This window comes from Glossina fuscipes, unplaced genomic scaffold (assembly GCF_014805625.2).
Source record: "Glossina fuscipes isolate IAEA_lab_2018 unplaced genomic scaffold, Yale_Gfus_2 27, whole genome shotgun sequence".
In the NCBI taxonomy this organism is placed as follows: Eukaryota; Metazoa; Arthropoda; class Insecta; order Diptera; family Glossinidae; genus Glossina; species Glossina fuscipes.
This window is the reverse complement of record NW_023998422.1, coordinates 5,771,337-5,798,506: the sequence shown is the minus strand read 5'-3', so window position 1 is coordinate 5,798,506 and position 27,170 is coordinate 5,771,337. Positions and strand designations below refer to the sequence as shown.

The window sequence follows — 27,170 nt, the reverse complement described above, 5'->3', positions numbered from 1 at the left end:
AAGAAAACAAATTCATGGCTTTTAAATCGCAAAAACTATTAAGCAAAAGTCATTTTCAATACAATTTCTATATAAAGGTTTAACTTATATTTTGTAAGCATATACGAGGAGAATGAAAACTCGCTTGAGTTTCAATAGTTGATAAATTGATTGATTTGTATAAGTAAGCAAATCTTGTTAAATCAATCAATTATTTATTTATTAATAAATAAATTCGATATAAATAAATTGTAGATTGTTAATAAGAAGTAAAACTCTAAGAAATTGGCTGCAGTTCCTTTTCCGTAGAGCATAACGTACACATTGTATATGTGAATAGATAAAAATTCGGACGAATCTCTTGCGATCTTTGCGTAAAATCGCTTAAACACGCGTAAGCTTTATTACTCTTGCTTCAGCGACGGCCTAAACCACTTGTGGAGCAAGGGTAAATTAAGTTGGTGTGTATGTCTGCAACGCCCTTCAAGATTTGCGAATCATTTCTGAATCAATCTAACCTTATACGTTCTTCTGTCCCTTGCGTTTTCTCTTGTTCAACGGCCAATCCACAAGTTTTGATATGTTTTGATGAGCTTTGCTACGCAGATGTGCTTTAGCTCAAGAATGAACCTCATTGAGAACGGTTCGGATCAGACCTTCTCTACTACTTGCCGTAAAATGCCTTTGTATGAATACCTGTAGGGCCAGCTCTGGTTAACTATAGTGTTTTGACTTGCATTTTAACCACGAAATGTTGCTTAGCAGATTTCGAAGGAAAGTCCTCATCAAGATTGCCGTAGACGGAAAAATATCGAGGGCGTCATTTCAAAGCTGCAAAGTTTGAAAGTTTTTTCAAAGTGACTGAGTCGCGTAAGGTACCGTAATGGTAAAGTGCTATGAGATTACGGCAACGTCAAGCACTAGTTCCATCGGTATATAGAAAATATTTCATTCCAATTTACGCGTGAAAATGGTTTATTCTCGTTGAATCTCACGTCATTTGACAGAATCTTAAAAAGGTGCCTCTGAGAATAAGCCCTTGGCGGAGCGGTTTAATCATAATCGCCTTTTGTCTTTCTACCCATGCAACCATCAATCAGGTCCTTCGACAGGACAACAAAACTGCATAAGTTGATGTACTGCAGCTGTACCCTTAAGTCGTTTCATTTCATTTCGCAGAGGAATTTTATCGTGATTGGCGTTTTGTCTGTCCGGCAGTCTGCCCATCCGCCTGTCAGCCGAAGCCTTTCTTCCATCTCTTCTTAGCCATATACTGTACAGTCTACGCTTGAAGAAAGATGCCCAAGTCTATGTGATTGATTAAACTGCGCTTAAGAATAATAGCTTTTTTCGTCAATTTCACCGTTTGTATGTATTTTTAAAAGATCCAATTAAATTTTATTGATTACTGCGAGACAAAAAACAGGAGAAAGCTCTTTAAATATTATCTTCTCTTGTTCATAAACACACACACACACACACTGCTGATAAGTATGAAGGAAATTAACATTTATGGTCAATTGTCCGTAGTACTGCACTACTAAGTAAGTAAATTTATATGTACTTTATGGTTAAAAGATTTCTACCAAAGCCGCTTCATTACCATTATTTAATTAACTTGCTATGAGTTAAAAAACGAAAAAAAAAAAAGAACAGAAAAAAACAAGGCAAATATTGTAAAGATGAAGCAAATTTACATAAAAGAATTTAACTACAATATTTACTTGAAATAAATACGAAAAAATTTTTATAAAGCCTTTGTCGGTTGCATCTGCGTATACGTATACGTATATGCATGTATATGTGCACATTTAAACACCAATACGTGTAATGAAACGTTGTTACATTGTTATTAACATTTTAATCCACGGCACTTACAGGATATTAATACTGCCGTTTAATAAAGACACTTTGAGCGCACATATGCAAACTGCAGACAAATGCATACTTAAATGAACGCAGACACATATGCATACACGTACACACATACCTCATATGTGAATGTTCACTTTGTAAATATTACAAAAAAAATAAAAAAAAATAAAAAAATAATATTTCAAAATAAAAAATGAAGAGCACAAAGTAAAGTGAAAAGTTTGTGAAAAGATGAAAAAACCATCATGAAAAAGTTTATTTGTGAAAGTATTTGTATAAAATAAATTTTAACATAAAAGCAAATTGAGATACTGAAGGTATGCACGCATTTAAGTATGAGTGTTTGTGTGTGCATGTGTACGCAAATTGATAAACCACCAATTGTGGCGGTGAAATTGCTTCATAAAAAGAGCGCATATTGCCATATGTTCTGCATGGGTTTCGCGAACTTTCTTTTCACATTCACGTATCCACTAAGGGAATACAAGTTCATTATATAACTTGTAAGGTTCAAAGATAAGTTCGAATAAGTGGCCATTCTATCGTCATCTATTCGCTGAAAACTTTCACGAATTGAAATGGAGTAAAAAATCTTATCAATTGCTTTGCCAGCAAGTCGTGCAAGATGTACAAAGTGTCCCGAAAATTCGAATGATATATAACGCGGAGTACTCGGCAAATCTCAGCAACTATGAAGAGCTTAACTTAAAAACATATAAAAATCATCCTGCTATTATTTATATGACCGCTTTTTCAAATAAGTCTTTATTTGGGAAGTAGTCCGACCCGAACCATTTTTTTGCTCTCTGGCCAAAATACAGCGGGGTACCAAACTTTATTAGAATATTTTAAAAATTGCGGGCTGAGGTTGAACTCAAGAAAACAAGACGGACAGATAGGTGGACAGACGGACAGACGAACAGAAAAATAGAATCACTTTCTTAATCGATCGGTAAAATAAAAATCATCCACACAAACTTAATATAGCCTTGCACTAAAAATGGCATAGGGTATAATTAAGGTACACTGGATCAGTTAATGATCTTAATCGCTTCCTGGCCACCGTTCAACATAAAATGTCACAGCCGTTCGTGAGAGTTATGCTGAGTGTCTAGGCATCAATTTCTCACCGTGATTAAGAATTAGATAGTTCAACGTTCCGGTCGTATTCTCCCGAAAAATTTGCATCTTCAAGGCTTGCTTTATCCAAAGTTCAATTGACTCCAGAGCCGCGGCTTAGTGACCACGCACAGCGATTAGAATTTACTGAGGGTATTATGTAGCAAGAACAATAATTCGTTTTTCGAACTGAACTACAGGACTTATTTCCTAGCAAAGTCTTACAGGTTACTTATCCGATATGCCTTTCCTTGCATAAACTCGTACTCTCAACTTTACGTCCCAAAAAAATTCTTACAAGCTACGCCACTTAATAGATTGAAGCTCATTGATTTGCTTATCCTTGAAAAAAGGCTTAAAATGTTGGGTGTAATCTTTGACTTTAGACTAATAAAAGGAGAGGTTTTTTCGCCGGCTTTATTAGAACTTATTAATAATCACATCTCCCGCACGGTCTCAAGGCACTTTGTCCTCTTGCAGCTACCGCAATACTAAACCAGGCATGAGTTGTTCAATCCGTTTCGTGTAATGTGTAAAAGTTCAAGGACCATTACCGTTTACTTGACCTGTCCGTTTAATCTGCTAATGAGATCAAAAGTCTTATATTGCATAACGAAGTGCTAAACATTTTCGGCTCTTATATAATACTGAATCAAAATATTCCTATCTATTTGATTTCATTTCTCATTTGTCACTATTAATAGTGTACAAATAAGCACATATTCAACCATCGATATATTATCTTGTATCTTAATTTATGGCTTCGTTGAACCCCGATGTATAATAAAAATACTCTCTGTACTACATTTTAAGGTATTTTGTGGCTTACATTCGGCTAATGACTGGTTTGGTAGCGGAATTTAATTAATTAAGTAAATAAATCAATAATCATTGCATTGAAGTCCACAAATCCAATAAGTTTTCAAAATGGACCGCTCCCCACAATAGAAGGACGTAAGAACGGTATTAACGTTGAATGAAACCCAGAATTTTTTAATACTTTGCTATGCAAAACGTTTTCTTGCGATGCTAGTTTGTTATCGGAATATTTTCAGAATAATGCCACCAGTATTAACTTTCATGCTGACATTTTTGTATTAATCACTTCACTGTACCTTATAACGGTGAAAGGTGAAACATCATGGATACGGGTTTGCCCTTAACATTTTGAAAATGTACATTCCTACAAAGTCATGTCACGTAGGATATATTATAATCTGTAGCAAATACATGACCTGAAATATGACTCCTTAATCCAATGAGTGCTCAAGATTCGGCCAATAGGAGAATAAAAATTTCTTTTAAATATTTGCTTCCCACGGTTTCTATCATTGTGTATGTGAAAGTATTCAACCAATTTAAATAAATTTAACTTCCTTTAGCGATGGTATGAAATAAGCGCATCAACGCTGTTCTTTCATTGCCGCGCAACTAACCTTAAAACTATCACGATCTACACTCCGTAAACTATGCGAACAGAAATGATTGGAAATCTACTAATGCCGTCTTAGTAAAGTTAAAGTGCATTTAGTTTTAAACGTCGTTTTATTCACGAGGACATAGCGGGTACAGATAGAAAACAAATCGATGTAGCATGAATGCATTTTCGAAGTACTACGTCTTCTCTTTGTAAAATTACTCGAGCAACTATGTTACCAAAGTAATATGGCGACATGTCATCAGTGTTGGAAATCAAGGAATTTATTTACCGTAAATTTGGCAGTCACAGCAACACCCTCCCTGAAAGCCAAAATTAGGGACAATAAAGTCGACGGCTAGGTGAACAATTGACTGCGGAGCGAGTTCCAGTCGATTATTAGGTTTCGAGAAATTTTTTTAGAAACGATTAGCGCTATTTTTAAGCTTTATGATATAGTATTGATAATCATGTCTAGATACAAAAACCCTGGTTTTTTTCACAAAATTTAAACGTGTCGGAAAGCTAGAACCAGACATTTGCAGGAACCCATATTTTCTCCGTTCAATTAGAACGAAACTGTTAGTGAAGCCATTAGTCGATGTTGAAAATAAATCTTGATTGCACTGCAGTGAAACACGAGTGTAATTGAAAGCTCATTGAACGCATGTTGAACGCGTGGAGGAAATTACGCAAGAAACATTGCGGAAAAGAATCGTCTTATCTTTAAGAATCAGATACGTGGCAACGCCTCTCTCTCTCTCTCTCTCTCTCTCTCTCTCTCTCTCTCTCTCTCTCCCTTTCCCTCTCCCTCTCCCTCTCCCTCTCTCTCTCTCTCTCCCTCTCTCTCTGCCTCTCTCTCTCTATCAAGAAAAGAGATGGAATCAAGGGTTTCGCTTGTGAATAACAGCACCGAAGACAAAGAATAAAGGCATTTGCGTGCCTTCATATGGCTGGTGAGGAAACACGAGATCATTATGATAACTCAAATGTAAGAAGGAAGCAGAAGAAGATAGTTTCTCTCAAGGGAAGAACGGAAAAAACCACATCCACGTAGGACCAATGACTGAAAAAACAGAAGCGATTGTTTAAAGGCAAAAACAATTTTGCTCCTTATTATGCCATATCTTTCAAGGATAAGTTTCAAGCTATGACCTGCAATACGCTCCTCCCACCTGCAACCAATCAAAGATTCGAGACCGGTCTGAATAGCGCTTTCTCTCTTACAGTGATACCAAATAAATTGGTTCTCAACAGAGTTTCTTTGCCACAGAACTGATAAATTTACGGACACGATAACAAATGGAGATTAGGGTTAGACCAAAGGGCAGACAATACTATGAATAAAAAGTGTTTGATAGCATTTTGTTTTAATCAAAAATTTTAATTTTAGCAAAAAAAATTGCTTAAGACTTAATTATTGACCCATTAAATGTTGCATATCAAGGATACGCCCCAAGAGGAATATAAGTTGCCAAATTATCTTCCATTGCGTACTCTCTCTCCTATACTTTTTTTGCCTTAATCTCTCGCTGTGTCTCTATGTTAAATATCCGCTATTATCGACAGTCTAGAGCTTTTTCTTTGTACATGCTTGGCAACGTGCATGTTTACTATCGGACTCATTTAAATGTAAATTAAAATAAAATTGTAATTCAGCTTGAGTTGCTCTCGAGTCCAGTGGCTATTTTCGTATAACGTGGAAGCATACATATAAATATTGAACATATGTGTGCTTATGTGCATTTCAATGTACAGGCTACCGCACTGAAAATCCTTTGATATTTCATTATAAGAGCTCCAGTTTTTTCGGCTTTTAATATATGCGCATGTAGACGTGGTCAACATTTATAGACTTAAATTTACACTCGCATACGCGCATATATATAAACGTAGAAGTTTTGTATGAAGTAGCTTCATTCATGACGTTTGACTTTCAATGCAATTAAGTTCACTTTTACGATTAAGTTACTGATAACTGTGTTGCACATGCACCAAACATCCAGAGAGCAAACAACGAAAGTAAAGAAAACATGAATATCAACATGAATACATTTATACGAACAATATCAATACGAAAGCTTTTGTTGCGGGGAACCATATGTGTAATAATGTTCATGCATATATGTATATAGGCGGATAACCATAATTTTAAAAAAAAATTTTCATATGGAAAATTGTTGGCTTTCAATAGCAAATAGTTTAAAGAAAAGCCTGAGCAAACTTTAATAGAACGTTTCGGGAAAGTTTAAAAAAAACAAAAAAAAAAAACAAGTAAAAGTATTGCACTAAATACCCTACACTACCCTATAGTTATACATGTGACGGCTTTTCCAAATTTAGCTAAGTACGAAGAGTGGTCGGAAAAGTAGTCGGATTCGAACCAGTCCCAATAGCATTCGTTGTTGGGTCAAACACGTCACTCCATCATTCAGAATAATAAAATGCGGGTCCACAACAGGTCTTTCTGTGCATTGCACATATATTCGCCCTTTCTCGATATCCGCTTTTCATTCCCCCAAATGGTGTAAAGCCGTTTGCGTTAGAAAATGTATATAGGCTGGAGAACTTTATGTGCATGCAGTTCATATTTGGTCATTAAGTCATTCAGAATAAAGACGTGAAACAATTCTTGATCAATGAATGTGTTAAGCTGGAAAACTGATTTAATTATTGCTTAGTTTACTTCATGATCGAAAGCATTTTTTTATTATTTAGGATAAGTTGACTGGAACTTTCCTCACGCTGGAGATCAATTAAAAATATTGCTCTCGTTATAGACGATGTTAGAAATAAGCTATTAGTTTTAAATCCACCCCTTCGTCAATATCGTTCAATTATCCACGACCCTAGCAGAGGCCCGAACCAAGTGTGAAGATAGCTCACATTTTACTAAAGACAAAAGTGTGAGCTAACTTCACGTCAGTATTATGTGAGCTTCAGATATTTTAACGCACTCACTGTTCCTCACTCGCAAGGATTTGGCCACTCTATCCTTTGAATTAATCGGGAAAAGAAAAGGTTCCCGCAAGTCTTCCACACGCAAAACCACATCTTTTCAAAGCTCCTTGTGTGTGATAATTTGTACAAGTGCACATAGCATTCCTTAACGCGAAATTCGGAGTTTTACTCCACACTCTACATTACTCTACATTACAATCTCTCTTACCGAACCCAATATATACATACATACACATATGTGTACACATACATGCTTAACATTGTAATATGCTATTTATTGATATATATATATATATATATATATGGAGGTTAGGCATATCATTATGGTTAGACGTCCCTTAAACGTTAAGCATTATACTTAAGCTTGCAATTTGCTTTTTACTGATGTAGATTTTCTTTGTAACATCGTATGATTTTCTTTTACACCTTCCGATCTATTAATCAAAAGCAAATTGAATGAATTTGAAAACGACGCATTCATGTTTTTTATATTTATCATTATATAATAATGTTTTTCAATTGCACGCATGCTTCTTAAAAACATCCATTTTTTATACCCATCAGCAAAGAATAACGCATATGTATATTCATTGCGTCAAAACGTTTGTAACGAGCAGAACTGAGCTGCATACGCTACGCAAAGTATATATATTCTCTAACTATATCACACTCTGAATCGATTTAAGAAGGTCCGTCTGTCTGTCTGTGTGATTTCTGTTGTAAAGATTATCCTGGGGGCACATAAATTGAAAATCCTTGCACGCAGGTTGCTATTAAATATGGATCGAATCGGTCGGACGATACGCCGTCAGTATCATGTAATCTGTTTCCCTAGTTTTTTACTCATTGATCATAAACTATAACAGATAAATCTATTGTAATAAAGTTGATAGGGTATGATGTGGTATGAAGTGTTTAGTTTATCTGTTTAGGCCCTAAGCTGCTCGGCTGCAGTACGCCAAGTCTATACATCTTTATAATGCCAAAGTGTCTCGGCATAAGACGGTCACTAATCTTAATGGTTCAGGCAGATTGAATGCCTAGTGCTATTAGCGAGTAAAACGCTTGGTTGAGTTGCTTTATGAGAACTGGTTTTCTTTATTTTCTTAGGCACTATTTTTGTACTTAATTTTTACACTAAATTATTCTTATCTTATTCTAAACAGGATTGTAATTATTTACTAAATTATCCTTATCACTCACTAGATTATTCTTATCTAAACAGAATTATCACTGTTTACATGCGAAGTGAAGTGTGACATTTTATTTTTATTTTATCAAAAGGATTATGCTGAAGTCGCATAATTTTGTCACACTTCAAGTGAATGCATACGATAGTATGCGATCACACTACACTATAATAATTTGGTCATATATTCTATGAACGACGATATAGCACTTGCACGAAAATGAAAAAAATCGTCCACGCCTACCCAATTAAAATTTCATTTTTTTCAAAACCTTTACAATGCGCAGACGCAAGGAGCCCATAAAGTATATAAATTCCTGGCCATTTTCAAATTTGGAATGCACCGAACGTTCATCTGTTCACTCGTCCGTCTACGAATTTGCGTAGTGTCTGTGGTAAAAGTTCTTCCATTCGCAAAAAGGTAGCGTCGACAAGCTTGCAAAAGAGTTTGAAAACGACCGAAACTTTTCAAAGAACACGCCTACATCACCCATACCTCTATATAACAAAAACTGTAAACACCTTTGCTCTCCCCGTTTTTTGCTTGTTGCTCATAAACTGCAACACATGCATGAGATAAATTTCGGCTCTTAGTCTAACATTCGAAAAAATCAAACGCGCCCACTCAGGGCATGCGAATTTGGTTCTCCTACTTTTCTGTAGGATCAGGATCATAGGTACAAAGGATATGGTCACGACCGAAAATAATGTTCTTACTTATTACACCTTAACGCTACCATATATAAATCAAATTATTTTTTCGAGCTGAAAATGCTTTAATAGGAGAATTTTCACATATCAAGTTGCTTTTCACTTTCAGTTTTAATTTTTAGAAGCATAAGTGCTTTTTCAACTTTTTCTTTTTTTTTGGATTTTTATTTTATACTAAAATCTACATAAGTACATTTAACCGTAAATGCTTATATAATCGCGTAGATATATGTGCGAGTATGTAATAGCGTATATATATATATATATATATATATGTTTATAATGGTTTTGTTTGCCGGAATATTGTGGTTGGCAGTTTTATCTCTTTGGCTCTATACAGTATTATATCACTTAGTCATCGCACCTGGTAACGATTTACAAAAAAATGAAACCGCTCGCACAACACCAGGGATCGCAATAAATTGCTTTGAAATACTGCACAAACAATACCACCAATATTGATTGCATCTCTATGCGTGCATGTGGTCGCCATAAACGCATCAATGGAGTTTTAAAATATTATATATATATATATATATATATATATATATATATATATTCTTTTTTAATATACACAGTATTACATACATACATTACATTGCCATGCTTTATTAAAAATTTGAACAGTAATCACGTCCTATGAGTGGATTAAGACCAGACAACCATTGGTTGTCTCCTAAAGTTAAATAAAAAAAAAAAAAACCTTATAATCTCTCAATAATAAGTTTTTGATTTATTTTCCTTTTTAAATCATCGCGCATTGTACTCGAAAAATAAAAAATAAACATTACATAATTAGGGAGATTATTTTTTCATCTTTTTTTTTTTTCAGTCAGCACACAGTGTGACGTGATAAGCCTTGTCTATAGCAGCAAGCGTTAAACATATTTTGCTGATAATTGATAATTTTTTATTTTTTTCATTTCTCTCTCGCTCTCTCTTTCTCTCTCTCTATCTCTCTCTCTCTCTCTCTCTCTCTTTTTGTTTTATTATTAACGAAATTAATTAATAATGTAATTGGCATATATTGGACACGCTTATGCACAGAGTTTTTATGCTCCGATACGCCTTAAATACGTAACGATGTAAATAATACGAAAAACATAAAAAAATTAAAAATTCAGTTTTTAAATTAAAATAAAATTGCAAAAAGGAAAACGAAAAACGAACAAACTATTGCAACTTCTTATTTCTTACGTCCGGAAATATGATATGCATCTCTTCCATTTAAATTTTAATTACGTAATAAATCGAATAATAAATAATATTTGATACAGGCAGTTAAGTAGCTAACTCGGTAGATGGGTCTCCACTCACCATAAGTCCCCGGAACGAAGGTGTTTTTACTCTCTCTAACGAGAGACAACTGTGGCTTGCGTGGCGCACATTTTATTGAACTGTCATCCGTGAACTCTAAAATGGAGTGAAAAGATGCATACTCGTCCTGTGATGCTTTGAGAATTTAAATAAGACAATCGTGCCAAGACGTCCGTGCTAAGCTGCAGTGTGTTGGCTGAAGCTCTAATTAGGAATTTATTTGCGAAATTCCCTTCAGGAGATGCGCCTTCCGGCCTTGACGACAACTTACTAAGGGCAATATTGATGCAAAGAAACAAAAGTTACAGCAGGAAGTTTCAATACATCATAATTAAATATTTGTCACCAGCTAGAGGGATGAGGAAAAGCCGTCAACTTGAAGAAAATAAAAGTTGTTTTCGACTCGACCGAGAAGAATGAAAATACATGCAAAGAAAATGTTTAGTTTCTTCAAACTGCAATCGATATCAAAAAACGCAGCAATCCCCGTGCTATGTTACGTCAGCTTTACCGCTAATTTCTAAATGCTTCGATTTGGAATTTCTTTCTTAAAATGAGGTACAATTTTCACCAAACATTTTACTATAAACACAGGTTTTTCGCCAAATAGTTTTTAGCGCACTTTAGGCAGAGCATGCATTTTTTATAAATAGCAAGTAATGGTAAATTATTAGGTTGGCGTGGAATTTTAGTCGGATTAGATTGGCATGCCACTCAGGGCACGATGATGATCAGAAAGTTTTATAGGAGAGGGCAGCGAAGAAAGGGAGTTATGTTTGTAAACGTTCGACTTAAAAATGAAGACATCAGATACGACGGGAAAGATCACCAGTAGTAGATTGTTCCAAAGGCGAGTTGTATGGTTAGAGAAAGACAAGTCTCGGTAGTGTTGCGTACGGTATGCAGGTACCTCCAGGACGATTGGGTGGAAACGCTGAGAAAGTTGTGTAGATCTTTCAAAGCAATTAGTTAATGGAGAAGTCTTTTCTAGCTCTGTAGAATCCTGGCCTTGGATATATCCGTACGTAAGCGCAACACAGCTAAAATTCCGCCGGTCCTCAAGGGTATCGAGAACATTGGACACACTTTCTCTGCCCACGAACAGTTGAGCACGGTCGAAAGCATGCAAGCAAACTTTGAGGTCTTCCATCCACAGATGGCACTCATTAGTATTAGTGGAGGTGAAAGACTTAGAAAAGGTGAGGCACAACAATACTTTCAAGTGAAGTGAATTAATTCAATAACAAATCCATTGAACTTGGATGAATTTTTTCTAAAACATTTTCAAGTGCTTTCAGATGCTCAGAGAAATAATCTCACATATCCAAATGCTTAACTAAACGAGGCCTTGATTTATGCTTCACATCTAATTCACTTCGTTTATTTTATATGTATTGGAAAAATTTGTTAAATCGTCGTCATAACATAACAACAAATTATGCGAATAGTATCGGAAACCATAACGAATTGTAATTGGAGTACTTGTCAATATAAATACAAAAAGCATTACTTAACCTAAAAGTTGTGATGTTAGATTTCTCTCCCCACCGCCATCAATTACCACATCAATACAAAAGCAAACAAGTAAGCAGAAACTAGCCGCACACATGCAGATGGCATTATATGCGCAATACATGTGAGAACGTATTTGAAACGTATTCCCTCTGAACACTAAAGAAAATGTTATTAAATATTTATGATTAAATGAAATGTCAACATCAGCATTTTCTCCATGCATACACGCGTACGTACATATATAATTTTTGTGTGTGTGTTTACGTGTGTATCTAGTTTAACCAATCAATACTAACAATATTGACAATAAATATTTGTAAACTAAAAGGACTCCATTGTGGTGGTATTGTATAACAGAAAAGAGACGGAGACCATACGAGGTTAACAATTTATTGTATTTCAATTTTCTAAAGGCATACTAAACTTATCCGCGTCTTTGTGAACTGTACTCATCAAAAGAACACCATCAAGAGACATGCCTGCATTCTAGATTAATATCAAATCCAACGCATAGCTTAAAAAGTAAGAAGCGCGATTATCCAGTAGAAAAACTCGGATTCTAATTCTATCATGATAGGCCTTACTTCAATTACGATTGGCATGTGACTGAATTTACAATCAAGCTTCGGTAAGCACACCGATTGGGCATATTCCACACCTCTTCGGGTTTATGGACAGGCCCTATGCTTCCTCTCCGTCTCGCAACTCTCTCTGACCTTCACCGTGTCTAATATAGGCATAGGAAGTGTAGCCATGCTCAATAGCAATAGGGCTGTCGGTGACTCATTCCTCATGTCTGTCAGAACTTCACCATGTTTAATATAGGCATAGGGAGTATAGCCGTGCCCTCCCTTCGAGCTCTCATCCCTACTTGACCTTTCCCCTCTTTCACATACGTACACGTTCACATACGTTAACATATGGTCACACCCTACCATCCCTCTGTCACGTTCACCCTATTTGACATACGTATAGGGGATATACCCCTAGTGATGGGTAATACTAAAAAGGAGAAAATACATGTCAAAATATCTACCGCTGCGTGTATTCGTTTAGCGCGCTTCTTTTCATATCGGGATAACCCATATAACAATTTTGGCTACACATCTGCGCACTCTTATGTCCAACGATTCTTTCGCTAAGCTTTTCAAGCGCTTGAAGAAACTCAGTAAACTTTCTTTTATTTATTTCACGTGAAGGGTATCGCGCGCTTCTGTACGAACATAATTTTTCACTTGATTTCTCTCTACAAATTGTTATAATTTGGCGTAATATGGCTGGAAGAATGTATTTATTGCATAAATTCATTAAAATATAAAACAAAGTTAACCCTTAGGCTTTAAGGACTGACGGCATATAATATGAAGTACTTTACACGCACATACACACACGGACTTATATCAATTCACCAAAAAAGTCAAGGAAAATTTTAAGAATTCATATAGATTTTAAGCTGTACCCTACCCTTTCTCCCGTCCAGCTTACTTCTGCAGTACACACAGTATCCTTCTTAATTAATTACAAAAGAAGAACATAAACCGACAAGTATTTACATACATTTAAATAAATAAATAGATGCAAAATTCTTCTTCCAGTTCGCAGGATTTTTGGCAGAGCGACGCACACATATATATGTGTACATATGAGTGTCTTATTGTTAAGTACACATCATTATGATAATATACTGGAAAACGTACCCACTTACTCATACGTATAATATGCGTCTATATCCACTCATTTAATGTTCTTCCACTTCTTTCCTCTCCTCTCCTTTTTTTTTTTTTTTTTGTAATGCAGTCTGTCTTTCTATTTTCCATATGAAAAAGAATGCAACAACGTTTAATATTCATTTGTATACACATATATATACGAGTGTTTAACAACATATCCTCGCATGCATTCCCGTTGTTGCTTGGCGTTTGTCATTATCGTGCACACGAACACAGGGACACACGCGCTCGAACAACATTTAACATATTTTATATGTCATAGCGATCCCTTAAAACCTCATTTAAAGGCTTTAGATTTTGCCAGCTCTATATTGGGGGCGGATATCTCCTCCCCGGCTAAACGTTGTTTGTTGTATTCTCTAAATAATTTATGGAAAAGCATCGTTGCCTTTTCAAGTGGATATTCGTTGTTGTTGCTGTTGCTTTTTTCAAATATATATGCACATACATGTACAAAATGTGCACGTGGCACAGCGGCAATACAAGTGATAATTTACTTTATGAAGGAGTCACAGTCACAGTTAAATGCAAGAAAAAATAAAATTTGATGCATGCGTATAATTTTGCAAGTGACATTACGAGCTTTTTTCTTCCGTTTTTTTTTTTTTTTGGTATTAATTAAAAAAAACACTTCCTGATGATCCAAAACGAAATAAGACTGGTTCGAGGTAAAAGTCAAGAGTTTAAATAAATGATTTAAATCAAGGATTCGTTCCGAGATGAATCCTTGGTCTCTCTTTGCAATTACGATTGATTCAATATCCTGAAAAAGAGGGGATATATCCCTATCCACCCGGTAAAAATCAGTTACAACTACATATTTCATTTCTTTTCTGCTTATAATATTTCCCTGTTTAAAAAGTCAAGCGAAACCACAACGCGATGCCCATCGAAATCACTAGAAATTTCTTACCCCCTAAATACACATTGATTATAAAACCAACTTTGTAGTGTATTCAAGTTCTTATTATTTCATGCCTAATTAATAATTATCAAGTCCAATAGGCAACTAAATCTGAACAAAGATTGACCACCAATTACCCCCAATCGTGTGAAGATTGGTATTTTTCCTCTTTGGGAAAAATATTCGTTTATGTTGACAGGATACTACTCAACGGCTTCTCCAGGCATTCTTACCTTCGATATTTATATTTTCTTGTTTCCTATTTATTTCGCACAGAACGGATGATCTTCTATCGAAATATCCCTAATTCGTCATCTATAGTCCATAGTCCAAGCACATGGGCACCGATTTTCTTACAGTCAGTGGCGTGTTACCTTGCCGACGGTTCAATTCAGAAGGGAGAGGTTATGTTCTCTTCCCCTGGTTGATATCTCGGTCCGAATATGATTGGCGTTACTATTCATTTAACTGATCACATTCGTAGTAGGTTAGGTGATATAATTCCCATGCTAAGAAGACAATTCTCCGCCGTTTTCCTACAGTAGCTAAGCAAACTTTCGCTTTGTCAACTTCAGAGTACGAAAATTTCATCCTTTTAAATATTAATTAATTTACATAAAGACATGTTTTGTTAAAAAAATTCTCGAAAAAATGTAGTTTAAATATATTTTAACTTATTATTATTATTATAATTTTAGACTAATGAAACAAATTCTTAGACTTAAAAAAAGACACCGAGTACTAGCAAGAAAGGCTATCGGCTCTAAATATTTTCACTTAAATCCCTCAGAGACTTCGTTTAAGAGGATTCTGCTAAAGACATAGTAGAGCTCTATAAAAATTATTTGGTGTGTGTCCTTGCTAGTTATATTTGAATATAATTTCGCATCATTATGATTATAATGAATGGAAGGACAACATTCTAACATATGGGGAAAGCGGTATAAATCAAGCCATAAGCAAAGTTTAACGGGATCAAATATTCTATAGCCATCTGGTCGTTAGCAATAATCCGTCACTAATTAATATGCGTCTACCAAGGCGTAAGCGCGTTTGGTTATTCTTTTGGCGGTGGATGGAAATTACTTCCTTATATGCAAGTTTTCAATCTTATCGCTATACCTTAGAAATGCTTGTTTGTGTGTCTTTGCAAAATTTGCTTATTCTGGAATAATTATATTTCGTTTATAATTGTGCTGAGCCGTTACTTCGATAACCTTCATACAATAATACATTTTCATATAGCGTTACAAGCGGAGAGCAAAATTGCAGTGCATTGTTGAACGGGTCATAAAAGTAAGGAAACAGTAGGTGGTAATTGTGCTGAGTTTATTTTACTTCACATTACAGTACTTTCTCCATATAAACAGCTTCAATCGATATGATTCTAAACTTTATATATTAGAGTACCTTACCCCCACAATATATCCACAATGCCATTGGAAACGGTGTAATTTCATTATGTAAAGATGATCTGATATTTTTCACTAGAGTACGCTCGATAATTTAAGGCATTCTTGATGACTATTTCCTCAGTGGGTAATTAATCTGTTACACCAAACTGAATAATGCAACCATACTAAATGTGAAGCGGTTATTTTATGAAGGGAAAGGTGAAAACCATCGCATCGATACTTCGCATTGTTTTATTATTTTCATCAATAATAATCACTGATCAAGATAGCTGCAAGCACCTATTATTTTTTTCAGCACAAAACTGACTGTAACCCATTAGATGTGATAGAAGAAAAGAAAATCATCTATCCCAGCTCATCGTAAAACAACTTCGAACCCAATCAATGCAGTTCTTCACAAGCGAAAATATATAATTTACCATGTTCAGCTAGTGCCTCGTATAATTCGAGGTATTTGCATTTATATAACTTTTTGATCTCTAAATATCGCCGACCGTAAATACCGCAGATCATAAACATCCCAGACCATATATATCCCCGACCATGAATATCCTGTTTGCAAAACAAAAGCTAGACATAACGGGTCTAATTTGTGTCGCTCTTCATTACCCATCAGCACTGCCCTTCGAATTAATTCAGAGAAATTGCACCTTGGATTTACCCAAACCTTAGTAGGAGTTGTAACTGTTTAGAACCTGCCTTCGTATACAAAAAATTGAATTTATTGTTACTTCTTTCTCTTCTTCTTCTTCTCCTTATGCAATTCAGCAAATTAACAACACATAATTCTCTGTGCTCGGTTACAAATAAGCTAAGCCAAGTTGACAACAATGTAACGGAAATGAAACGGATCCCTAAAGGACCTGACACAATCTGGCGTTATTTCTCTTTTCGGGTTGGGACGTTAACTTTAGCGACTTTACAAACTTAATGGTAATTGACAAATCATATGGGTTGGCATGTATACACACAAATAAAACGAAAACAAAAGAAGGCACAAGAAAAGAGAGAAAGACGATTTATTATAAATTTAGAAACTATTTATTTAATTTATGTTTACTTTACACTAATGTTCTGGTTCTTTTTTTGTATCATTTAATACACAAAATATAATCATTTAATCATTTAATACACAAAAATATATCTAACCTATGATCAAGAAACGAGATTTTTCTCTTTCAAGTTACTTTTATATTAACCTCTTTATTATTATTTTTTATAAATTTCTTGTTTATGTTTACATCGATCGCTTTATTTTTGTTGTAAAAACATATGTTTTTGTTTACTGTACAACAATATGGTAGCAATACCGGCATCCCGTTCCAATATGAAGAAGTACAAACCAATGCCAAGAGCGATTATACTCATCAAGAATGACGATATTAATAGGGGAATTCGGCGACCAACAAGATCCATAAGATAAATTGCAATAAAAGTAGCAATGGACTGCACAATCCCGACCAATAGCATTGAATTTTGCGTAGACATTCCTCCCTTAGATTTGTCAAATATGTCCATAGTGTAAAACATAATTGCGCTGATGCCGCCAAACTGCTGAAATAGCATTAACAAAATTGTATAAAATAAAGCTAGACTTGTAGGAGGCTGTCGAATTGATTTAGACAAAACATGGATTTTCCTTCGATTGTTGAATAAATATTACAATTTCTACAAAATCATGTTTAAGGTCATAGTCTTTACCGCGCAGGCAAAGACATGTGCGCTTTTTCTATCTTATCTTTCATCATTAAGTAAACGGGCGATTCGGGCAAAGCGATAAAAAGTAATGATGAAACGCAAGGAACAATTGCACATGCGACAATTGTATTAAATATCGATAGATAAAATTCCGAGTACAACTGCCATTTGAAAGAAAGCTCCCAAGTAACCACGCAGAACAGTCTCCGCTAGTTCCGTAGTATAGATGGGTGTGATTACGGAAAATGCTTAGATTGTGGAAACATTTTCTGCAATGGCTAGACATATCCATCCAATTATGACGAACGGTAAGCATAGCAACTATAGTGAAAAACCACATTGCAGTAAAACATTACAGTACAGTACAAACAACAGGGATTTTTTCAATTCCCTGTCATTTATAGTGTTAAGGAGTTTTATGATGAAAATAGATTTAAGATAATGATTTTATAAATAAACGCTCTTTTTATTCAAAATATTTTTACTTGTTCTCAATTTTTCACTCGATTAATATTTTTGATTTTCTTTTCTTTCATTTTTTTCGCAATTATTCAATTCCTACAACTGCTTTGTGCATTAAATTAATTTTATAACGGAGAAAAAGACATTAAGCATATAAGCACGGTTTTCCACCCTTGAGGCATCGTGGTAGGCGCCATCAATAAATGGTTAAAGTTCCTATTGAAAGGCAAAGCACAGAGTCGCTTATAATAAATAAATGGTTAAATGCCCAACGTAACAACTTAAATGTTAACGCCACTCAGCTATGTTAAATGCCCAACTTTACCGACAAAAGGGATTCAATTCTGTTAAATAACAGACCAAAGGGATTGTTAATGCAAAGCACAAAGCCGTCGGCAAAACAAAGGAAAACTTTTTCGATGTGTTAGGAGTGGTGTATATGAAAATTTAACTAAAATTTTCTTTATATTTCAAAAACACCACTGTGGCAATTGCGTTATTCTGCTCAACTATACATATATAGAGTTGGATTTCATTATTTCCATTCTTTTTTTTTGTAAATTCAAGTCAATAAAAGTTCATCTAAAAACTTTGCTATGCAAAGGTTTACTTGTGTGTGCCTCTTTTTATTATGGCGTTTTATGAAATGTCCCCGTAAATGATTGATGGGAATATATTGAAAATATCTGGCAATTCTGTTTCTAGACGGTACATCGTAATTTACGTTTGTTTAACGAGAAAATCTGTGATATCGTAAACGTAAATATTAACACTAACACTAAATTCAAGTATGCGGAAGGAAAATATTTAATTGTTTATATTTATTTAAAAAGAGATAGTATTAAGAAGACTGTAAACAGCACTTAAGAAGGGGAAATTCTATATCAAAGAAAGATAGAGAAGAAAAAGTGCACAAATGTTCGCCAAAAAGAAAAGAAACAAAAAATTCGGCTGAGATTCTCTGGGTAAAAGGACAAGAAAAACCACAAAAAAAAAAAATACACTCTGTGAGTGGAGTTGAATTTGTGGAGTGAGAGAGACAGAGTGTAAAGAAAAAAAAAGTGAAAGCAAAAGTATTGTTCGAGGAACGCCAAAAACGCTAAAGGTTGGAGAAAAAATTCTTTAAAATATTTCAAAACCAATATGCAAGTGAAAGGGAGTGGCCTTTTGAGGCTGCTCCTGGACTGTATATCTTTACTATTATGTTCCGGTTTATCGACTTCGTCTGCCACTCATCTGCGTGGCTCCTTTGATACGCAAGATTTCTTCAAATTTCTCATTAAATTTGGTTTTCAAAAAGCTGAATCGCACCGTCCGCGGGATTCATTCGGTTACATTTATGGCAATATCACTGCCTATCAAGCATTTCCTCAGCCAATCACTTTGGCAGTGTTGGACAAATCTACATTTGTGGATTTCTATAGTAATCGCAGTGCCAGCATTTTCGATCGTGAGATGGCATGCAGGCGTATGTTCCAACGTATCCAGGTATTGGCTTATGACGTTGATTGCAATAGTCACGGTAAGAGAGATTTCCTTCGGCGCATACCCTGTCCTCATGGGCATTTGTGTGAGGATGAAGATGCTCCCGGTAACGTGGTGCCAGGCAATCAGTTTACCTATGTCATCAGTGAGGTATCGCAGCCCAGGTAAACTAAACACGTTTGTTGACGTACTTTCTTTTATATTCCTTCCTATTTTTTATACGCGTTTTTCTTTTCAATGGCATTATAAAAAGAAATTGGCAGCTTTTCTCGGATGAGGTCTTTAGGTCGCAGCTTGTCTTGTTATGTTTATGGCGGCTATTTTTATGTTTGCATACTCTCTCATCAAAGACTATGCTTGTCGTTATCGAGATAAAGAAAGCAATCAACAAATCTTATTCGATTAGATAAGCAATTTATTGCTTTTTTCATGGTGAGAGCCGTAGGGTTTTTTTACTTATATACGCGTTTCACTTATAATAATTTATGACACTACCGTTTGTAACACTTAATTGACCTTATCAATAACAATTGCTTTTTCGTTTTCAGAAGAAAAACAAGAAATTTAGAAGCTTTTCTCAGAGATCAAAAAAAAAAAGATTTGATAACTATTCTGCTCTTAGTAAATCTACGTTCTTTACCGTTCTATTACTTCTGAAAGTTTCTTTGTGGCAAGGACTTTTTTTTTTTGTATAAGCCTAGCAATATTACACTCCATACAAATATACAAAAGAAAATTTTTTTTAAAAATGTTCCTTTTCCCCGACGGGGAATCGAACCCCCGGTCTCCCGCGTGACAGACGGGGATACTAAACCACTATACTATCGAGGACTCCACAAGGATGTCTTTTTCTTTGTAATATATTTCGTATTCATTTTCTGTGAGGAGAAAAACCTTTAGAAAAATTTAAAAATTCTTCTCTCGAAAGGATTCTAAAGTTGAAACTGTCTTCTTCAGCGTGAATTTTACAGCGTTATTATTCTACATAGAGTCTATTTTACATGGCCAGGCGTGGATCAATCGTTTAAGAGACTATTGTACGTGTTACTCCATAGCGGAGTATTTCTACGGTTAGTGCAGTATGTAATACATCACTCAATAAGTTCATAGGGGAATATATTGATGTCGCCACTCTCACTTTAGGGACGTTACTTTTTCATTTCTTTCAAAACAATGGAACAATCTGATCTTAGTCGGCGGCGTCACCAGACCATATGCAATTTGCAAACTAGTGATCGAAATGTCGCGGAAATTCGATACAATAGTCATGCTCTGCTATCCTACCAATCTATTGACTGATGTATTTTATGCTTTCAATAAGTGTTTTTAATAATAATTTACCCGATTTACGACAAGCATGAACAATCTGTAGATAAGGTATTCTAGTTAGAGTCGAACTGAGTCATCTGTTACGTTCAGTTCTTAGCTTACTAATCGTATTCTCCCCGTATTTCTCCCATCTACTCAGTCTGTAATCTTACTTCTAATTTCTTTTTTATCTCAAGTATTTCTAACTTTCATTTCCCCTTCACTCGTTATCTTACAGATTCTGGTATGTAGCCATGGTGGCTTGCTATCGCAATCGTTCCACGTGCCAATGGCATGCTTATGATACTTTAACTGCTCCGGCCGCCTTCCTTAATAACACCATTCACGAACTACATTACGATATTCATGTGGTTAACGGTCATCCCAATAATTCGGCTGCTCATCCTTTAACCTACGAGTTCTCTTTTGATCAACAAAATCTTTTGGAAATGTATTTAATATTTTTGCTAGTCTATATGGTACTACTGCCAATGCAAATTTATGCGGTGCGTTTGCAAAAGCATCCTGTTACCAGGCTCTTCACCCTCAGCTTACTAAGCGAATTTGTAAGTTTGGCTCTTATAACGGCTCATTTAATCAAATTTGCCGTTAACGGTGTAGGTTTGCCGAATATGCAAACGTCTGGTGATATATTGGACATATTTAGTAGGGTAAGTGAAAGTCAGAAGTTGAAATGTCTTTCCTAAGAAATTAAGGAAAATTTCTTTTTTACCTTCAGACCACTTTTATGTTGATTTTATTGCTTTTGGCAAAAGGCTGGGCTGTAACCCGTCAGCAAATTAGTCGCACCGGTTGGATTATATTAATGAGCATTTGGGTGCCATATTGTGCTTTCCACGTGTTCCTGTACTATTGGAATAGAGTGAGTTTGAAAGACTTTTTCAGAAAATTAAATGTTTCTAAATTCGTAAATTATTTTAGACTGAAGTGGATATTGTGTCTGATGTTGATGAATATCAAACTTGGCCAGGCTGGATCGTTTTGATATTACGGTAAATGTAATTTTTGGAAAAATGCCCGAATGTCGAAGATATTTATTTGTTTAAATGTGCCGCTCAAAGGACATTGTTTTTAATAACTGCATTTTTTTTTGGAAGTCTGGTGGCTTTTTGTACCGCTGCGTTTATGAAAAGAAAAGACCCAAAACTATCCGCGTAATCAGTGAACTCGTGTCAACATCTCCCGAATTGTCAAGTAATCTTATGAGCGCAAAAATATCATGTGATTCGGAATCGACCCAAACTTGTCTGTCCATCTGTCCGTCTTGTTTTCTTAGGTTCAATTTACAAAACGCAATTTTTCAAATATTTTAGTATAATTTGGCACATTGCCATTTCTTTGTTCAAGGACGAACGCTATTGTTCCACATAGCCTGATTTTGAAAAATTGTTGTATGAATAAATTGCGTCACTAAAATTGTGGAGAATAATAAATAAATAAATTCCTACGCTAAAGAATTTCTTTAACTACGTATGTACTAAGTCCGTTTAACATTAATGACGGTTTCATACCTCGTGCTTTATAGGTATGGTTTTAAGTTTCAATTTATCGGAAAATCTTTAAATTTCCTCTAACGCACCCTAAACATTAAAAAAAAAAACGGTGCGAAATTTTTAAAAAGTAATCCTTCTGTAAATCACTTTTCGTCTCCCAAAAATTGGGAATTCGGTCAACAAAACACCTCTCCCTTCAAAAAATTGTAATAACCCTCCTTTCAATTTAAAGTAGTCTTAATAATAATCTGAATTCACTTTTTGAAATTTTTCGACATCTCTGTTTTTTCCCCTTTTTAGCACCACATTCATGTTGTGGTTTCTATATGAGCTACGCAATACTATGAAGTACGAACATTCTTCGAAGAAATTAGATTTTCTTTTGCACTTAGGTGCTTCGAGTCTGGTATGGTTCATCTACTTACCAATTGTAGCAATAGTGGCTTTACAAGTTAGCCCCATGTGGAGGTATAAACTATTATTAGGAATAACCAATTCAGCCGATTGTTTAGCTTATTGTGTAATGACTGGTTTACTATGGCCGAATCGATCGGGCCAATATTTACTCCTAACAGGCACTAAATATGCGGGTAAGCCCGAAACAAATATTTCAAAATTTCATAGATTAAATTAATCTCTTCTGTTTTGTTTTTCTCAAGGAATGGACGAACTGGATGAATTTAATGAAGCACCTCATATAGTGCGTGAACGAGAACGTAGGCAAAATTCTTTAGATAATGGAATAGTAGAAGTAATAACATCTCATCATTCTAATAATAATCATTCGATAGCTATTAGAACTAATGCTACTGGTAATGCCCTAAGTGATGAAATTGTTAATCCAGCTAATGAAGGTTCTACCAATTTACTACACAATGAAGAATTAGAAGCCGATTTATTAACAGATCTTAATAAAAATAGTCATATTGTGGCATGAATGCAAAGTTTGAGATATATATATATATATATACATACATATATTTATATATATATATGTAAAGATTTTTAAACGTCACTGTAACGATACTTTTCTCCAAACACAGGCGCAATTAATCAACTAGTGCTTATGAAAATGGTTTTTATTGTATTAATTAAAAAAAAAAAAAACAAAAACAAAAAAAAATATAAAGTTATATTTTAAAAAAATTTAGCTTTAGTTTGACCAGAATCTCTGGCTAATAAAGCTGGAGATTAAGTAAGGAAACGTGATAATTATTATTATTATTATTGTAAATTTTAAGAGTTTTGAGTAATTTTCTCAAGTGTTTTTCAAAACCTCCATTTCATTATAATCCTTTAATGATCGCCCTCTTCCAGCTCCTTCACATTTTTAAGCACACAACATTGCAGTCAGTCAATCCATTCTTGTTAGTGTACAAAAGCATAAGCAACAAAAAGAAGGAAAAAAACTTATTTTAAAAAACCCCTTAGAGCAGCATACATACTGAATACTGAATGTATTTGTTTTTGTATCCTTAGGATATGCGACTTATTTTAAATCGTGTATAGTTATATAGTTTAATTTTTTCGTTTCTTTTTTTTTTTCTTTTTTTTTAATTATAAAATATAATAACATAGGTAAGTTTTTACACACAACGCGTATTGTTTGCCATTTTTGTGATCAAAAAAACAACTACAAATGCAAAAAAAAAAAAAAGTAAACAAAGTTTTAAATGATTTTTTTTAATAATAAAAACGTAGATTTTAAGAACATATTGCAAATTTAGAAACAAACAAACGAAAACGAAAAAAAACTAATTTTTTATAAACTTTTTATTTTCATACTTATGCAACAATTTTTTAATTAATTTTTAGTGATTTATATATATATGAAGAAATAAATATATATGTATAAAATTTAGTTATATTTCCTATATTATAGGTTTTAATATTTAAGGAAATTGAAAGCAGAAATAAAAAACGAGAGTATAACGAGCAAATCTTAACCAAGTGTTTTTCTTTTTTTTTATGCCCATCGTCCAGAAGGAAGCTTCAGAAAGGGCTTGACCACCGTCCAAATCTAAGCCAATTAAAGCATGTCCGTCTCTCTGTCCGTCTGAGATATATATTTCCCTGATCGCGAAAAGTAAGCTATCAGCTTCAAAATTGGCAGAAACATTGGAAATTTTAGCACGAAGACTGGAAGGCTGGAAATGAAAATTTAAAGAAAAAGAGCAACAAAGCCAAGAGAACAAAACGCATAAAATGCTTAAGTAAACGAAAACGGAAATGTAACGAAGCAAGTGTTCATGTTTACTATACTAAGACAGTGGTATTGAAATTCATTCAAATCGCACAACATAATCTGAAAATGTTTACAAAACTTGCAAAGAAACTGCGCTCAAGTCTTATCAAGTCTACATGATATTGATCAGTATCAAATTCTGAACAACGACAACATGTGCTTAGAAATTTAAGAGAAGGAGAACATTGAACATATTTTCCATATTGCGTTTACTTGTAAGCTTAGACTTTTTGTTTTTACTCTTAACGGAATATGAAATGCAGATTTTGCTTATTAAAAAAAAAAAAAGCAACAACAACAAAAAGTAACTAAACATTACGAGATTATGCATTGCGGGATGATGCAAATGTTCCTTATAACTGGAGTGAGCTAACTATTAATTGTGAAATAGATATGTATGTAGATTTCCCGCCAATTTGTATTTGCGAAATTTCGTTTTACATTTTTTTAATCTTTTTTTTTCTTGTTTGAACTTGATTTCACATTTTTGCATTATCTTCTTTTCTTTGCCTAAACACAACAAGAAATGCTTCATAAGCACAATTAACAGGAACACACACACGCATACACATACACACCAACGAAAAAGAAAAAAAATTCATATTTTCAACCTTTAAAAATTATCACAATTTATTTCAAATTTTCTTTCAATTATTTGTAAAATTGTTATTTTTTTTGTTCAATTTCTTACGTACAGGAATTTTCTATACGCACATTTTTTTTGTATTGTTAATGTTTCGCCAAGAACTATTATAACAATCACATCTTTGTTTTTAATTTCCCTAAGGGCAACATTTACTTTGCACTCGGCCGAAAACAAAGAGTAACTAAACATCGATCAATGAAGAGAATTAATAAAGCATATGTGACTTTCTCATAACGGAAATAAAGTATAAAGTATATCAGTGAGTTAGTTGCATGCAATTACACATATGTAAAAGAGAAGATCGATTTTTTTTTCTGTTAAATTTTCTGTCAGTGTTCTGTTAAAGATAAGAATATACCGGTGGACTTAATAAAGGCGAAACTTAAAATCAAAATATCCTAACCAACACTTTATCTTGGTTAAGCTTAATCAGTGTAAATTTAATTATGAGCTGTTCAATCCGCTCAGAGTTGTTTGCAAGAACCTAAATGACGTCTACCACTTATTCCCGTTATCGGACTCTTTAAAGTCCATTAAAGCAACATTGCTTAATACGCGCGATTTACCTATGCCGTAGCTTTTATCCTTAAAAAGTCGTTACGTTTCGAAAATGAATTATTGTCAATTTATTATCGGTTGCCAGGCTTACGCATGTTTGCGATGGCTTAGGAGTTCATTTGCAATTTGGTCCTGTACCGGTTGTAAGTGTGGCCCTATGCTGATAGTGTACATGCTTTTTTTTCTTTTTCTTTTTTTTTCTTCTTATTTGTTTTATTATACTTATACTCAATTTTATTATTAATTAATATAAGTTTTGCATTAAGAGCCAATTGAACTCGACTGTTATTTGTTTAGTTGAGTTTCTAGTATAAGTGGAATAAATAAAATAAATAAATAAATAAATAAACACGTGGTATTTAATAAACCATTTATACCAAACCTTATTTTAAAACGTATTTAGATAAGTTTTATTTAATGCACATTTATTTATTTAATTTAAGACTAGTGAAAGCATTCATTGGGACGCGATGCATCATTAAATACCCTACTTCACTTCGCTTAATGCAGCTATTTATATAAGGCGTTGGAAGTATTCGAAAAATTGGCGCGATCCGAGCCATTTTCAATAGCTTTCATCACTGGGTATACCAAACTTCATGGAAATACCTCGACATGTATGGCGAACACAAGACAAGCTTAAAATTTCCTACTAAACTGATCTATTTATGCACTTATCACATGTCCGTGTATATCAATTGATTGAACCAAATTTTAGCTCGGAAACATACATACGGATAATAATAGTATTGAGCACACAATCTGAACCGAAATGAAATGCGAATTTAGTAAACGCTTAAAAATATGGACAGTGCTTAGAGATTAAAAATTAAATTAAATTATTACCGCAATGTGGTTACTATGTTAAATATCTGCTACTTCTAAATAAAAATTTGAATTGTTTGGCATTATAGACATACTTTTACGCTCTACATCACTTATGATAAAAGGATATGTCAAGTTTGTGTGGATCTATGCAAAACCCAGGAGGACGTGAGATAGGCTCAATTTAATTAAATAAGATGTACTCTCCACTTGTTGTTCTACTACTATGGAAACTTTCTCGTAAATACAACGAATTTTCATAAGTAACCTCAGTTTGAAAGGTTTTATTGCAGTGTT

The 27,170-nt window shown here is 34.3% G+C and overlaps 1 protein-coding gene, 1 non-coding gene and 1 pseudogene across 2 annotated transcripts; 1 reads left to right on the top strand and 2 right to left on the bottom strand.

Moving 5' to 3' along the window:
* Positions 1-17,198: 17,198 nt before the first annotated feature.
* LOC119635822 lies at positions 17,199-18,183 on the bottom strand (annotated as a pseudogene).
* An 875-nt stretch (positions 18,184-19,058) lies between these two features.
* LOC119636016 (integral membrane protein GPR180) lies at positions 19,059-24,390 on the top strand. The gene is made up of 6 exons (XM_038031088.1): positions 19,059-19,941; positions 21,324-21,756; positions 21,825-21,968; positions 22,028-22,098; positions 22,900-23,189; positions 23,259-24,390. The coding sequence occupies exons 1-6, from the start codon at positions 19,436-19,438 to the stop codon at positions 23,534-23,536; spliced, it is 1,722 nt and encodes a 573-aa protein (XP_037887016.1). The 5' UTR covers positions 19,059-19,435; the 3' UTR covers positions 23,537-24,390.
* Positions 20,535-20,608, bottom strand: Trnad-guc. The gene has a single exon. It is a non-coding gene; the product is annotated as a tRNA-Asp (tRNA).
* Positions 24,391-27,170: the final 2,780 nt, after the last annotated feature.

Excerpts from the sequence above, each read along its gene's own strand:
- LOC119636016 (XM_038031088.1), top strand. The coding sequence starts at position 19,436 with ATGCAAGTGAAAGGGAGTGGCCTTTTGAGGCTGCTCCTGGACTGTATA. Across the intron at positions 19,942-21,323 it reads AGTGAGGTATCGCAGCCCAG|ATTCTGGTATGTAGCCATGG; the intron begins GTAAACTAAACA and ends GTTATCTTACAG. Across the intron at positions 23,190-23,258 it reads AACAGGCACTAAATATGCGG|GAATGGACGAACTGGATGAA; the intron begins GTAAGCCCGAAA and ends GTTTTTCTCAAG.